Source organism: Stenella coeruleoalba (genome assembly GCF_951394435.1).
Source record: "Stenella coeruleoalba genome assembly, chromosome: 4".
In the NCBI taxonomy this organism is placed as follows: Eukaryota; Metazoa; Chordata; class Mammalia; order Artiodactyla; family Delphinidae; genus Stenella; species Stenella coeruleoalba.
In genome coordinates this window covers 85,154,757-85,171,016 of record NC_137149.1, presented here as the reverse complement: position 1 = coordinate 85,171,016, position 16,260 = coordinate 85,154,757, and the positions used below count along the sequence as shown (strand labels likewise).

At 31.8% G+C, this 16,260-nt stretch overlaps 1 protein-coding gene across 2 annotated transcripts in view; it reads left to right on the top strand.

Moving 5' to 3' along the window:
* UBA6 (ubiquitin like modifier activating enzyme 6) overlaps nucleotides 1-16,260 on the top strand; it is a 79,820-nt gene that overhangs the window by 51,364 nt on the left and 12,196 nt on the right. For both annotated transcript variants that reach the window (XM_079919169.1, XM_079919170.1), the window contains 12 exons: nucleotides 106-173; nucleotides 885-963; nucleotides 2,086-2,166; nucleotides 5,656-5,733; nucleotides 7,273-7,454; nucleotides 9,018-9,123; nucleotides 10,916-11,005; nucleotides 11,244-11,324; nucleotides 12,298-12,426; nucleotides 13,889-13,940; nucleotides 14,035-14,098; nucleotides 15,419-15,488. In XM_079919169.1, coding sequence (XP_079775295.1) covers nucleotides 106-173; nucleotides 885-963; nucleotides 2,086-2,166; nucleotides 5,656-5,733; nucleotides 7,273-7,454; nucleotides 9,018-9,123; nucleotides 10,916-11,005; nucleotides 11,244-11,324; nucleotides 12,298-12,426; nucleotides 13,889-13,940; nucleotides 14,035-14,098; nucleotides 15,419-15,488 — 1,080 coding nt within the window. The remainder of the gene's footprint in view (nucleotides 1-105; nucleotides 174-884; nucleotides 964-2,085; nucleotides 2,167-5,655; nucleotides 5,734-7,272; nucleotides 7,455-9,017; nucleotides 9,124-10,915; nucleotides 11,006-11,243; nucleotides 11,325-12,297; nucleotides 12,427-13,888; nucleotides 13,941-14,034; nucleotides 14,099-15,418; nucleotides 15,489-16,260) is intronic.

The following is a 16,260-nucleotide window of genomic DNA, read 5'->3' as shown; positions in this document are numbered from 1 at the left end:
TTTATCATTGTTTTCTTTAATGATCATTAAATAACTACAGAAGATAATTTTTCTAGCAATTTAGCTTTCTACATAGTAAGTTATGTTTTTATCTTCTACTTTAAGTTATATATTGAAGCAGCAGATATTGTCGAATCCCTAGGCAAACCTGAACGTGAAGAATTTCTCCCACGGTAATACTGACCTTTTTGTTGCTTTTTTCTTAGTTGTATGTTTATAAGGAGCAACTAGATTAAAAGAGTTTTTGTGTAAACATGCATTTGTTTTAGATGTCTTTTCTCCTTAGCTCACTTCTGCAGTCATTTCTTCTCTACTTAGAGATTGTGTCATAATAATGCAGTATCTCTTTACCACCTTATAAATAATGAATATAAAGTGTTAAATTTATATCATGAGAATGGTTAGGTTTCAAAACATCATTCTGATTTTAGATGAAAACAATTGCTACCTGCAGCTTTTATTTATATCAGTCATTCTTTACCTTTTGGGTCACATATCTCTTTGGGAATCTGATAAAAGCTTATGAATTCATTCTCCCAGAAATACACATAACCCAAAGTTCTGCCTTCAATTTAAGTGGGTTAACAACTTCAAAGCCCAACCATAGTCTTCTCTACAAACCTTTATTAAAAATCCCTGCCTTAAAAATTTTTTTCCGGATAAACTAAAGTGACCTTCACTTAAGTCATTTGGACTTAGAATATTAAGTCAAATGGAAAAAAGAAACAACTGATTTCTTTATGAAGTTTCTTCTCTTTCAAATAAGATAATGTATCTATTAGTTTGGAAGAAACTCATTAAATTGGTACTAGCAGCAATGAAACTAATCTTAATAATGTTTTTTTATGCCATTCTATTTTCTTGGTTTATATTGTTTTTTACAGAGGAGATAGATATGATGCCTTACGAGCCTGCATTGGAGACACTTTGTGTCGGAAGCTACAAAATTTGAATATCTTTTTAGTAAGTAGGAATAATAATGAGAATAAATAGTACAGTCAAACTGCTCTTGTATATCAAGTTAATTTATTAAATGAAATTTGAGTACAGTTTCTAACATAGTAGACATTCAGGAAATGTTTAAAACAGGAATTTGTAAACTGTACCTGCAGGCCAAATCCATCCTGCTGCCTGTTTTTATAAATAAAGTTTCACGAGAACACAGCCAAGCCCATTTATTCAAATATTGTCTATGGCTTCTTTCATACTATAATAGGGGAGCTGAGTAGTTGTGAAAAAGACCGTATCGCTTACAAAGATGAAAACATTCACTGTCTGGCCCTTTATAGAAGATGTTTGCCAACCCATCGTCTAGAGAATTAGTACATGTAAAGTTAAAATACGAGTATAATAGTTTTGAACATTAAATGATTTTCTAGAAATACATTAAAAATTGTGGGGTTTGGGTTTGTTTTGTTTTTTCTAACCAAATGTAGGAATATGTAGGTGGATCTGTCTTTCTTTAATGTCTTAGTGCATTGACAGGGAAGCTCTCCCCAATAGCATAAGACGACTTCTCCTGCCACTTATTTTTTTAATTATTATAATCAGTCCTAAAAGTACTACTGATTTTTATTATTCATTTTTTAAATAATATTTTGAAAATCAGCAGTATTCCTGAGCTTTTACCTGCATGTAGAATCTCTTATTAGTTTTTACTTAAAAGTCTTAGAATAGTTATATTCATCAAATGAGTTTAGAAAATTATCTATAAACAAGTAATCTTTTTAATTGTAATGTTGTACTGTTTCATGCTGTTTGTTTCCATCTTATATAAAAACTGAGTTCAAACTTTGGCTTTTGTGTGGAATATTAAAATGTCTTCTTTTTAAAGGAATTATAAATATTATGCTTTTCCTTTTATGATTTATACATTTTTTTAATTGAGACACTTATAATGATATCATGAACCATTAAATATTTTAAAGTAAAATGATTTTTAAGTTACTTTAAAAGTTCAAATTATTTTTAAAAGTATGTATTTATTGTAACAGCATTTGAAGAAACTTAAGATGAAATTGCTCTTTAGTAAGTAGATGTTTTAATTTTATTTAATCTGATACCTTTTATTTTTCTTCTCCATAGGTAGGATGTGGAGCCATAGGCTGTGAAATGTTAAAAAATTTTGCTTTGCTAGGTGTTGGCACAGGCAAAGAGAAGGGAATGGTAAGATATAAATCCTTGAGAGTTAAAAGTTTATATTTCTTTTGCTGCCCAGTTTTGAATCATATTTGACTGCATGGATCTGAAGTATTGGTTTTTGAGAATAGGGCCACTAGGCTAGAAATTGGAAGATTCTAAATATACCCTGACCATTTTTCAAAATTTATGTGACCTTGTGACAAATAACTTGAGTTCTCTGCTCCTCAGTTTCTTTCTTTAGTATTGTGAAACTGTTATCTGTACTACCTGCCTCATAATGTAATTATGAAGATCAAATGTGAAAGGGCTTTTGAAACAATAAAGCACATTAATACTGTTATTTCTATTAGATACTACTTGTTATTAAATAAATATTTAAGATGGGAGAAGCTAACATTAGAAAGTTGCAGAGTACTCAGATATTGTTTCAATTGGTGAGTATCGAAGAGTGAGTAGTGTAAACTTTGGTATACAGTATAAATTCTTAAGATGATAAATGTCAGTTAACTGGAAAGCCATGTCATATATTTAAATAAAAATGTATTTCATTGATGCTGTTTGCCTTTAAGATGTACACTACAGTGGTGACGTCATAGATTTATCATGGTGACTAATAGTAATTAAATGACTAAAATTTATTTAATAGTTCACATTTTATAGTTTATTAAACTTACTCTCACAGTTACAGGCAGATGTCCTACAGTTATATTATTCCTGCTCAGCATTTCCTAAATTGTGTTCCACAAATGACTATTAGTTCTGGTAGTTTTTAAAGTATTTCTTAAAAAAAAAATCCTTGGTTACACAAGTTTGGATATCACCTACTTTACTCCTTGGAACTTCATAATACATATCAGCATATAAAAGTCAGGAAAAGAACTATAGTAAATAAACCTACTTACTTCAGGTAACAAAACAAGGTAAGTTAATGTGGACAGATTTCTAGCCTACTGCAAATGCATAGTCTTGCTGTATAAATTATTCTTTTTTAAAGTGTTACATATGTAGCCAAACTAACTAGAAGGAAGGAAAGAGAAAGCCCCAGGTTCCAGGAACCAAGAGGGAAATTAATTCCCGAGCTAAAAGCTGTGGTGACTCGTAAGTGTTTCTGTCTTAAATATATGTCCAATACATTAACTAGAAAGAAAGTCATTTGTAAGAAATCATAACTCAGAGCTGCACCACACTGGTGTATGGGGTCCAAAATTATACCATATAAAAACTTCAAGAAGAGAAATGAATATAACAAATTTAGGGCCATTGAAACCTCTGATTAAAACAAATGCAAAACCACATCATGGTGGTACTTACACACTGAGAGTACATAGGATTATGCAGAGAAATCAACATCCATTCAAGACAATTCACAATGAAAAATGACAGTCTACTAGAAAAAGGTACCACCTGGAAGAATCAGCCAATGAAAATAGAAGAATTAACTCTCTAAGAACTATAGATAATAGGAGTGCTACAGATAATAGAACAAACTGTAAAGTTAAAAATGACCAAAGACATAGAAAGAGGAATGGAAACATGAGGGGAAAAGGCACTGGAATTTTCACAAAAAGCCAAGGAAGAATTTTTGTATAATCAGTGAACTTAAAATTCCAATATAGCTGAAGTGAGAATTGATGAAAAGAAGATAAATACCCAAAATATAGTATAGAAAGATTCTTTTTTTTTAAAATGAAAGAGGATACATTTGCATGGTCCAACATAAGTGTAGTAGAATTTCCAGAGAGAGTAAAGATAAGGGAGAAGAAGTAATATATACCAAGGATAATGACAAGTTTCCAGAGTTGAAGAGACAAGTGTGTTCAGATTGAAAAGGTAAACTAATACCAAACAAATCAAAAGCAAAGATAAAAAGAGAGATTACTTAGTAGACTTCTCATCAGCAATAAATGCACACCTGAAGATAGAGAAGCATATCTTTATAGTGCAAGGGATTATCAACCTAGATTTCTATACCCAGCTAAATTATCTGTTAAGAGAAAAAAAAAAAAAGATAATTGACTAGTAAAATGATGAAAGATTACTGCTTATTCTCACTGAAAGAACTATGGATTAATACAGGCAATGTGTGAAGCAAGGGTAAGTAGAGGCATTTATCAACATTCTTAGATTTAAATAAGCATTAATTTTTAAAACCTTTAATAACCTAAAATATTGACCAGTTTGGGGGTGGGCTGGTTAAGAATAAGTAAAATATTCATTGATATGGAAAACAGAAGGGAGAGTTCAAATATCCTCCAGTTGTTCAGGAGGAAGATGGAGATTTTAATTTTAGATCTTAAGTCACATGTACATGTTAAAATTTTGAATATCACCACATAAAAATAGAGATTTAACTTCCAAATCAGTTCAGTGAGGGGTTGACAGGGGCATTGAGGGAGGATTAGAATCAAGAATACTTGATCAATCCAGTAGAAGAACAAACAAAAAAAAGTGGATAAAAAGTAGGGTTGGGGGAGGTAGAAGAAAAAGCTTTTTAATCAGTAATCACAATAAGTATACATTGATTAAGCTTTTTCTTAAAGGACATTTTCTGTGCTTTTTTTTCCCCCCATTTCAAAGAGATACCCTCTAACACGTAATTAAAAAGAACTGTTGAAAACAAAACAAACAAAATATATATATATATATATATATATACACATATCTATATCTATATATATATATATATATATATATATACATATATATGTGTATATATATATCTGAAATGCCAGCTAAAAGAAAGTGAATGTGTTTGGGAATACAAATCAACATGTAACAGCTGGAACACACTCTGAGAATACTGCTTCTAGTGAAATCTTTTACAAATACTAGCTTAAGTGGCAAATGCATTATGAGTACTTTTTAGATTATCTTGGATCTGTTTAATCTTTCATCCTTTAGAATGGGGGTCTGCAAACTTTTTCTTAACCAGACTGTAACTGTTCTAGGCTTGTGAATCTTAAGGCTCTGTCACAGCTGCTGAGCTCTGCCATTGCAGTATGAAAACAGCCATAAAGTGGCGTGACAGTGTTCAGTAAAATTTATTTACAAAAACAGGCAGCCTGCCTGCACTGTAGTTTGTAGACCTCTGCTTTAGCAAGAGCTTTCAAATTGAAACATGCAGGCTTTCTTTCCCAATCAATTGAGATTGAGAATAAATATGTGTAGAAAGAAGAGCTAACTCCTCTATGGCTAATCCATTACGGTTCTAAAATGTGATAGTGATGTTAAACCTTTATTTTGTTATGAATAGTTAAAAACAAGTTTTGAGTAGGAGTTGCAGTTGGTTTCAGCTGTTTTGTTTGACGTGTTCGTATGCTAAACATTATCATTAAATATAAGTATAAAAACAGTAGTATTGGTAACCAGTTTTGGAGTATTTGTATTATAACTTTTACCAGCCAAATTAATTTAGAATAACTTGTGGGAGTTGTTTTAGTCATTCAGAGAAAAACGAAGTAGATTTAAATTTATCTCTTATGTAATTTCAGCCATTTTTTTCCTTGGTATTAGGTTACAGTAACAGATCCTGACTTGATAGAAAAATCCAACTTGAATAGACAGTTTCTATTTCGTCCTCATCACATACAGGTGTGTTGTTATACTGTTTCAAATTTGAATCATCTATTATGTTATACAAAAAAGAAGAGAGTTTCCTTTTTATAAATAGAAAATGGAGCTTTAACAAGCATAGTATCTTCTTTATTTTATTAGAATCTCTCAAATTATCAAATAATGGGAATGACAATAGAGAAAATATGTAATTATTTTTTAATATAAAAATTAGTTTTTGCATTGATTTTGGGTGTTAAAATCTGAGTTGTGAATGATGGGCAGTATTTTTTTCATTTTATAATCAAGATGTATCTATGTAATTTTAGAAACATCTTAGGATATAAAAACAGCTTCCCTAATTTGAAGTTTTTATAGATGACAAATTTGGCACTGTCTTTTTTATTAACCTTTATTACAAAACAGGTAAAGTTTGAGAATTTTTTGCTCTTTTGATCTTGTTTGATTATTTAACATCCCTTTTTATTATAAAATAATGCTTATTTTCAGTCTTTTTTATGGAGGTCAAAATATTTAAGTCAGTAAAAGAAACAATTTAGTTAGTCAAGCAAATTTGCTCTTTAGAAATTTTTTTCACTTTGTTGTTCTACAACTCATTGAGAATCTTAGTAAACTAAGAAATGTCATGAACAGGAAAGTAATTAAAGCATACTTTTATATAGTTATATAGTGGCATAGTTAACCGAATGACCTCACCTATCCAAATACAAAGAACTAAGTAACAGGGTCTCCCATGAACTAAAATTTATGTGATAAGATTCATTCACAGACCTTTGTGCATTTTACTTATAAAAGAACTATTAAAGCCTGTTTGTTTTACACTTCTAACAAAGTTTACAGTTTGTATGTATGAATGCTAATAGCACTGAGAAGTAAAAACATGTCCGTCTAACAATATGAGAAGAGACAGATACCATTAAAACTAGATGCATTCGTTCAAGCTGAATGATCTATAGATACTTAGTGTCAGAGCCAGTCCTCCCAAATAAACTATGATAGCACCTGAAAGGACACCAGTGATTTAAAAATGATCACTAACTCTGAAAGAAAAGAAAGGGTACTCTTTTTATAAAACTGAAACATATATAATAATTTTTTATTTCCATCCAGAAATGGTAAAATTTTTTAAACATTTTAGTACCAAAATATCGATATTAGGTTACCATACCTCTGAGAGTTCATATTCTATAGAACTTGGATTTCTAATATTGTACTGAATGTGTTCTCATTTTTTTTCTAGGTACTTACTTGACTCAAACCTCATTACTAGGGAAAAATGTACTTTTAATTAGACTTTTAACTAATATTTTAAGAATTACAGAGCACTTAGCTGTAAAATAGAAGTTGTTTACATTTTTATTAATAATGTATGAATTATTAATTCTAATGTGCATTACTAAATGCAGCATGACCACAGTGAATGTAATATCCACAAATTAAAAATGAAAACTGGTCTCATTACATTATTCTTCATATAAAAAATGTTTTAAGTTCAGTCATGGTCTATTTTTCCTGTTTACCATTTATTTCTTCTGTTTTTATATGTTATTTGTTTAGAAACCTAAAAGTTATACTGCTGCTGATGCAACCCTGAAAATAAATCCTCAATTAAAGATAGATGCACACTTGAACAAAGTATGTCCAGCCACCGAGGTGATTTACAATGATGAGTTCTATACTAAGCAGGATATAATTATTACAGCATTAGATAATGTGGAAGCCAGGAGATACGTAGACAGGTATGTTCTTGAAATTCAGGTTCATAGAAATCGTCTTTCTTTTGTTTTCACTTCATTTCTCACACCTATTTATTGAAAAGTTACTGAAGTTTCTGATTATTCTTTATGTTCCTATTATAGTTCTTCTCGAACCCAAGCCTTTTGATGATTTCCCATTAGAGACAGGATAAAATTAAAAATCTTTAAAATGGCCTAAATGTTTTTCATAGAGTATCTGCCACCTGTCCACCACTCCAGCTTAAAATTTACTATTTCTCCCTGGCTCCCCTTATTCTAGCCACACATTCTTTCTTTCAGTTCTATACAGTGGGGGCATCTAACACTTTTCACCTCAGGGACTTGTACATGATCTCCTTCAACCTCAGGAAATTATGTTTATCTTGTTCTAAAGCTCCTGACCCCAAATCTGCCTACTTATTCTTCACTTCCTTTAGTTTTTTCTCTCATCCTTTCAGTTTCAGCCTAAATGTCTTTATTCAAACAGACTTTCTTTAACCCCTGAATTCTAAATTAGATCCTCCTAAGATAATCTTTCACAGCACTCATTTTTCCTTCATAGCACTTATTTTTTATTGACATGCACATTTATTTAATATTTGTTTCCTCATTAAATCATTTATTCAGTTATTATTTATTTTCCCATCACTCTGTCCTCAGTGCCCAATACATGGTGTCATTCAGTAAATATTTGTTAAATAAGTAGATGAATAAATGACTATGATGTATACACCTTACATAATCTTTCTTATATCTTTGTATGACTCTCTAATGTTAGGGTGCTAGAGCAGATTTATTAGCAGGAAAATTTACCAGTTGAGAGTACAGTGGAAAGTTTGTAAACTTGTGCAGAGAAAGCCAAAAAAGAAACTTTAAGAAATTAAATAAAGTGTGTTGAATATAGGCATCATAAGTATTGAGAAAGAAGGTTTGGGATGAAGAAAATGTTGAAAAGATATAGTGAGGTAGAACTTATAGTCGGAAAATAAACCAAAGAAGAAATAGAAAACAAGAAAAGAAAGGGTAACACATTAATTAAGAGTTAACCCAGAGGAAAAAAAGTTGAAGCCCAAAATTTGATAGGAGTTTGTTTTTTCTGTTTTCTTATTGAAGTGTAGTTGATTTACAGTGTTGTGGCAATCTCTGCTGTACAGCAGTGACTCAGTTATACACATAGAGACATTCTTTTTTTATATTCTTTTCCATTATGGTTTATCACAGGATATTGAATATAGTTCCCGGTGCTACACATTAGGACCTTGTTGTTTATCCATTCTGTGTAGGAGTTTTAGAACAAGATAAACGTAATATGTCTTGTTCTAAAACTACCAAACTTTGGGAATGGAAGGTAGAGACAAAAATTGCTAGAGTGAGCAACAAAGTTTGTGGGAGGAAGAGGATGGTAATAATAAATGGGTTGTTTGGTGGTCATGTATCTGTTTCCTAAAGTGTTATATCCAAGAAGTGATCAACATATGAAATGGTCAGTAGAAATTGGTAAGTTGTCCTCTGCTTACATTGTTACTGCTCACTTTTATGTTTATTACCTATTTTCTTTTCACATAGCCGTTGCTTAGCAAATCTACGGCCCCTCTTAGATTCTGGAACAATGGGCACTAAGGGACACACTGAAGTTATTGTACCTCATTTAACTGAATCCTATAATAGTCATGTAAGTGAACCACTTTTTTAAAGTAAATATCTCTTCTTTATATCTCATCATTTTTATATCTCACGGTTTATTTCTCTTCATTAGTCAGCAAATTTGGTTTAGCATTCCTAATCCCTTCTGTTTTTGATCCGCCAATGATGTCTGTGCATATGTGTATAGACATTTTTTTAAATGTAGCTGAACTTATTTTTTTAATCATCAAAATTTTGTTTCCGGTCTTTCTGGAATATTATTCTTGTGTTTACTGTTTGTTTCTCAGAGCTGCTTGATTAGTTTTTAGCAACCTTTGAACTGGTGACCCACCCAAAATCTTACTGAAGACTCGGTTTCTCCATATGAGGGACCAAGCCATTTGTAACAATATATTTTATACAAATGATATAGGTGTAACTTTTTTTTTTAACTGCCACGAGTGATTTTGCGATACTGCCAACTTTGAAAATCACTGGTCTAAGAAATGTAGGCTTGGGGATTTAAAAAAAAAAAAAAGGTCGGGCTTCCCTGGTGGTGCAGTGGTTGAGAGTCTGCCTGCCGATGCAGGGGACACGGGTTCTTGCCCCGGTCCGGGAAGATCCCACGTGCCGCAGAGCGGCTGGGCCCGTGAGCCATGGCCGCTGAGCCTGCGCGTCCAGAGCCTGTGCTCCGCAATGGGAGAGACCACAACAGTGAGAGGCCCATGTACCGCAAAAAATAAATTAATTAATTAATTTTTAAAATTTTTTAAAAAAGGTCAACCCAAGTTGTAAAATTGAAAGAAGAATATTATTTTACAAGCATAAATATCCCTTTATTTAATGGATATGTTTGGTTTAGAAAATTTTTTAAATTTTAATAAAATTTGTTTTCCCCTTTACTCTCATGCAATCAGAAGTTTATGTAGTGAAAACACTATAATAGACAAAATTGATAAGTTTGATTTGAAGGAAATTAGGTGGAGAAAATCATGATATGCTGGGATCATACTAGAAGATTTTCAAAGTAGGGGATGTTACAAAATTCCGAAAGTTCCCTTGATTCTCTCATTCTACCACATCTTCCCCTTCTCCGATATGTATATTCTCTAACTTCATACTCAGAAAAACTAGAATTGAATACTCCATCTGGCTTTCCTTTTTGGTTTATAAAATATTCCGTGGTATTTTATAGATCAACACACTAAAATAAAATCTCTAAGTAAAAAGAGACAAAGTGAGTTGTTTTAGATTGGGTAAGCCAATAAGACTAAATGTACCAAATGTACCCTTTAAGAGAATATGGATTTCTTCAATGGTACTTTTTCATATGACACAACATAGACATTTGCCATTTATTTAATACACAATTTCTGCAAGAAACTATACCAAGCATCAAGAACATATGATTCCTGCTTACAAATATTTTTTTCTGCCTGGAGAAAGAAACGGTATGTGGGCACTATATTGGGAATTCTTGAATTATTTTTCAAAATGCAGAATATTTAAAGTGTTAAATGTCACCTTGATACTTGGAGAAAACAAAAAAAGGTAATTATATATGATAGTCTGCTATATGAGTACTACATGGTACCAAAGGAGTGCACAGATAATAAGTGACAATAGAATTTGTGTTTGTTGTTACATTTCTGTAAACACGTGGGTTAAGTGTCAAAAGAGTAAACTTTTCCTCTTAATGTGTAGGAGAAAGAAGATAAAAAATGTTGGATTTGTTTTATTTTTGAATTTTGTTTTTTAATGGTCTTAAAACACTCAAGTAAATTCATTCCATAAAAAATTGTCATTGCTTCTCTTAACTGTTGTCATATTTTATAAAATAGCGGGATCCCCCAGAAGAAGAAATACCATTTTGTACCCTAAAGTCCTTTCCAGCTGCTATTGAACACACTATACAATGGGCAAGAGATAAGGTAATAAAGATATTTTTTAAGAAATTTTTCTTTGAAGTAGAAAAGATGATATATTCAACTTTTTTTTTTAATTTTTGAATTTTATTTTATTTATTTTTTTCTACATCAGGTTCTTATTAGTCATCAATGTTATACACATCAGTGTATACATGTCAATCCCAATTGCCCAATTCATCAGATATTTCCAACTTATAAACATACTTTTATTTGTAATGTGTTTTCCTCTTTTCCCTTATAGTTTGAAAGTTCCTTTTCCTACAAGCCTTCGTTGTTTAACAAATTTTGGCAAACCTATCCATCTGCAGAAGAAGTCTTAAAGGTAAAAAACAATACACTTTTTTTTTTAATTGTGTAGTTGATTTCCAATGTTGTGGTAATTTCTGCTGTACAGCAAAATGATTCAGTTATATGTATATACATTCTTTTTCATATTATTTTCCATTATGGTTTATCACAGGATTTTGAATTTAGTTCCTTGTCTTATACAGTAGAACCTTGTCGTTTATCCATTCTGTATATAGTAGTTTGCATCTGCTAACCCCAACACTTTATGTCAGTGTAATCTTATTTTCAGGTTGCCTATAAATAGTTTACCTCCTTAAACAGAGATTATACATTAATATTGTATATAGTAAGTATATGAGGAATCTCGAAGTTAGCAGGTCACAAATAACCCTTCATTTTTAATTTGGTCAAACTATATGGAGTTGCAAATATTTTACCATGTTTGACTCACAGAACAGCAATTCATATGGTTCAACCTGATAAGGATTTGATAAATGATAAGAGAGCTACAAATAATAAAACAGATTGTTAAGCTCTTTGGAAAAAACTGAAGTAAGTTTTAGTGAAAATTTCAGGAGTAGGAATGGTCTCAGATTTATTAGTCTCATGGTGAGGGCAACTTCAAAGCTGTTTTTTCACTTTCCTTTAATCCTACACTAAAAAGGCCAGCTTTTTAGTGTAAAATATTATTCATAGCACTTCGTATAGTAAGTACATACATAGTACTAACTTACCACTAGCAAGACATGAGGATAACTTGGGAGATAAGAAACTTTAGAGTTAACATTTTACATACTGTCTTTTCCCATTTCCCCTCCAGAAAAGAAAAGAAAGAGGGAAAGTAGAAAGACGGGGACAGGGAGCTTGAGGTGAAAATAATAAAATCATAAGACACATGAGCTGGCACTTCAAACTTTGGCTGACATTTCCTGGGAATATGTGCATGTGTGTTTGTGTGATTAATTGGACATGTATTTGCTTTGTTTTCTTTTTTCCTCTCATTCTAGAAGATACAAACTGGACAAAGTTTAGAGGGCTGTTTTCAAGTTATTAAGTTACTTAGCAGAAGACCTAGAAATTGGTCCCACTGTGTAGAATTAGCAAGATTAAAGTTTGAAAAATATTTTAACCATAAGGTAAGTATACATTATAAAACATTAAGAAAAAGTCTAAACTTGGCTCATTTAATTACTATGAAATTAATTTCATTGACCTGAAAATGTGTACTCTTTCTTTCAGGAAGCTTTTCAGAAATTAGTACGTTAACTGAGAACAAGTGACGGGCACACAACTAATTTCTCCCTGAATGTTACTGATTAAAGAATGCATTTAAACTCCACCCATTGGCTTGTCAGTTACACATTTAACTAATCCTTGTCTTTCTGTGTACAAAATGGGTTTTAATAAAATAGGGGTTCCTTCTAGAGAAGAAGGAATACATTTAATCAGTAATCATAAAGAAGTTTGTTGTTCAGAGTAAAGCAAGAGACTGAGAGAATAGAGATTCCATCAGAAATTTTGTTGGAATTTTGCCTTCCCCATATGTATCTAATAATCACATTTTGTCTGTTTCCTCATTGTAAAATGGGAGTAATAAATTGGTGCCTGACTCATAGCATAGTGGTGAGGATCAAATGAGTTAATACGTGCAAAGTCTTTAGCATAGAACCTGGTCCATCCCATAAATATTTAGTGAAATATTAGCTGTTATTCTTACTCCAGTTACATACAGAAGCTTGAATGTGTCCTGCACTCTGTTTAGTCTCTCCCTCTCTTTAGGCTCTTACCTATTGGAATATAAAATAAGCTCATCTTTTTAAAGTCTTTAAATTATACTTATTCCTGTTTTTCACTTCCTTTTTTGCTCTGCTTCTTGGAAAAGTGGTCTATACTAACTGTTGCCATGTCTTCATCCAGTAAATGTGTCTTCTTTCCCCATGACTATTGAAATTATTCTTACCATGACTATCAATGACCTCATGTTTCAAAATCTACAGAACCCTTTTTTGTCCTTATCTTCTATGGGTTTTTTAACTTTTTTTTATCATGGAAAAATTCAACCACAGAAATAATAGAGAAAATAGCATATAATTAATCTCCATGTATTCCTCATATATTTGTCACCCAGGTTTAACAATTAACAGCTCATAGAAAATCTTATTTCATCTATAATCCCACCTAATATACCCTCCCCCTAGATGGTTTTGAAGCAAATCTCAAGCAGCATATCATTTCAAAATATAAAATACTATGTATTTTTACTGTTTTTTTTTTGCTTGTTTTAAGGATTAGCTCTTTGAAAGGAGCAGAATGATATGTAAAATATGCCACCGTTTGTGAAAAGGGATAAAATAATCTATATTCATGTTTGCCATAGATGCAAAAAAAAGAAAAAAGACTATATAAGTGTTGATAAAAAATAGCAATAGAGGTTATTCCAAGTTGGGGTGGGGGGCAGTGACAGGAGAATGGGCAGATTGAGTACTTGGTGACTGGAAGACTTCACTGTATATCTTTTTATGTATGTTGTTTTTTGAGGTTTTTTTACTTCCGTTAATATTAAGTAGTGATTTTTTTTTAATTCAATTTTTTCTTTAGGCTCTTCAGCTTCTTCACTGTTTCCCTCTGGACACACGATTAAAAGATGGCAGTAAGTATATATCAGTGTTGAGAAGAAAGTTTAATGCAATTTATTACTGACTGCTGACACTGAAAATAATATTTTGTATTTTGTATTTTGTTAGGTTTGTTTTGGCAGTCACCAAAAAGACCCCCCTCTCCATTAAAATTTGATCTAAATGAACCTTTGTAAGTATATATATCCAGTTTTATATACATCCTTCATTGTAAACTTCTTAACTGTATAGGTTTACATTGGAGGGTGAAAACTGCAGGCTCTTTAATGTTAAATTATTGCATCCCTGTTAATCTAAGAGTTAGCATAGCATTTTGGCCAACAAAGCCAGCCACAATACTTCTCCCCACACATAGGTGAATCTACTTTTTTACATGGTAAATAATCTTATTATTTTTGTCTTCTCTAAAGTACAACCAAAGTGTCATCTCTTTGACATTATTCATTAAAAAAGTAAAATGAAGACAGATGTTTTCCTATTTAATGAAGTCAGTATATAAGAAACTTCAGTTACATGGGGAAAAATGATCACTACTAGATAACTCCCTAAATAATCTCAGGTTAATTTTCAAATGAGTTCATCTTTGAGTAAATGCCTGTATATCCTATCTATATTAGATATGCATTTTATACACAAGTATACTTATATGTATATATTTTAATTAAGCACTTAGCTTGTTAACCTTCCTTTCAACAAATAATTCTGTGCTTAGTTTTTTCCTCTGGTGCTTATTCTTAGTCACCTTATCCTGATTGCTGCTTCTTTATTTTTAATATATTTATTTATTTATTTATCTTTGGCTGCAATGGGGCTTTGTTGCTGCACTTGGGCTTTCTCTAGTTGTGGCGAGCGGGGGGCTACTCTTCGTTGCGGTGCGCGGGCTTCTCATTGCGGGGGCTTTTCTTGTTGCAGAGCATGGGCTCTGGGCGCACGGGCTTCAGTAGTTGTGGCTCTAGAGCGCAGGCTCAGTAGTTGTGGCACCCGGGCTTAGTTTCTCCGCGGCATGTGGTATCTTCCCGAACCAGGGCTTGAACCCATGTCCCCTGCACTGGCAGGTGGATTCTTAACCACTGCGCCACCAGGGAAGCCCTGATTGCTTCTTCTATAAAACTTACCTTTTTTGTTTTTAAACAAACTCATTTGCTTAGTTTGAACTTATTGTACACTCTTTAAAACCAAGTTTGTAATATTTTCTTATGAATTAAAATGAATTTTCTTTCAATAATTTTTCTACTTCTGGCCACTTCTCTCCCCAAAGTAGTCTTGATCACTACCTGAATATTAGTGCTTATGAGGATAAACATGTGATGTTTTCTCTTTTATAACTTCTACAATGCCTTGGTCTAGACCAGAATTTCATTGCCTAACTTTAAAAAAAATAATCCTGTAACAAAAATTCTGTAATTACTTATCTTCAACATTTTAAAGGCTATAGTTTCTGGTAAACATCTTTGAAACTGTGCATTCACACTTTATTTTTTAATTTCAAAAGGCACTTCAGTTTCCTTCTGAATGCTGCAAAATTATATGCTACAGTCTATTGCATTCCATTTACAGAAGAGGTAAGATATTCTTCAAGCCCTAACAAGTGATAGAAAAGGTTAGAATTAGATGACTTAGCTAATTGCATCATCAAAATGTGTTTTATGTTATAAGAATCATTCTTCGATATAAACTTCATTTTGTTCTAGTGTTGCCCATTCTAATAAAGCAGAAGCTAAAATCTCATTGCAGCATCACTAAGTGGAAGAAAGTCACTTTTTTTTCTGAACTTAAGTAGCGAAACAAATATTTGTAAAAGCAGTCTTACTTTATTTTTAAAACATTTATAACCTACTAACTTTAATTATTGTAATTACTCTGAAAACCCAAAGTGACCTATTTCATAACAATTTTTAAATATTTCTTAGTGATTCTGTTTGTTATCATTTGTTTGGCTTATTTTTGTGAAATTAACATATGCTTTTCAGGAGATTTGAAAATGCTAGCCTACATTGACATTTCTTTACTTTTATCATTTATACCTTTTCTCTTAGACATCGTCTTCATTGACTCATATGTAAAGGGATCTAATACAGTTTTATGTGAAAGGCAGGTCTGCATTAGTGAATTTTCCTTCTCAAATGCATAATAGAGCTAAATAAATTAATATACTTTTAGGTACTAGGCTGAATGGGAAATATGAGCCAGATCCATAACTAGAATTGGCTATTTTGGATCTAGATAAAAATGCCTGTTGTACATTAATCCCTTTTGGAATTAACACGCAGTAAAATATACCATAAATGTCTGGTAAAAATAGTGGCATTCAGTTGGGTATTCTTTTTGTGAAAA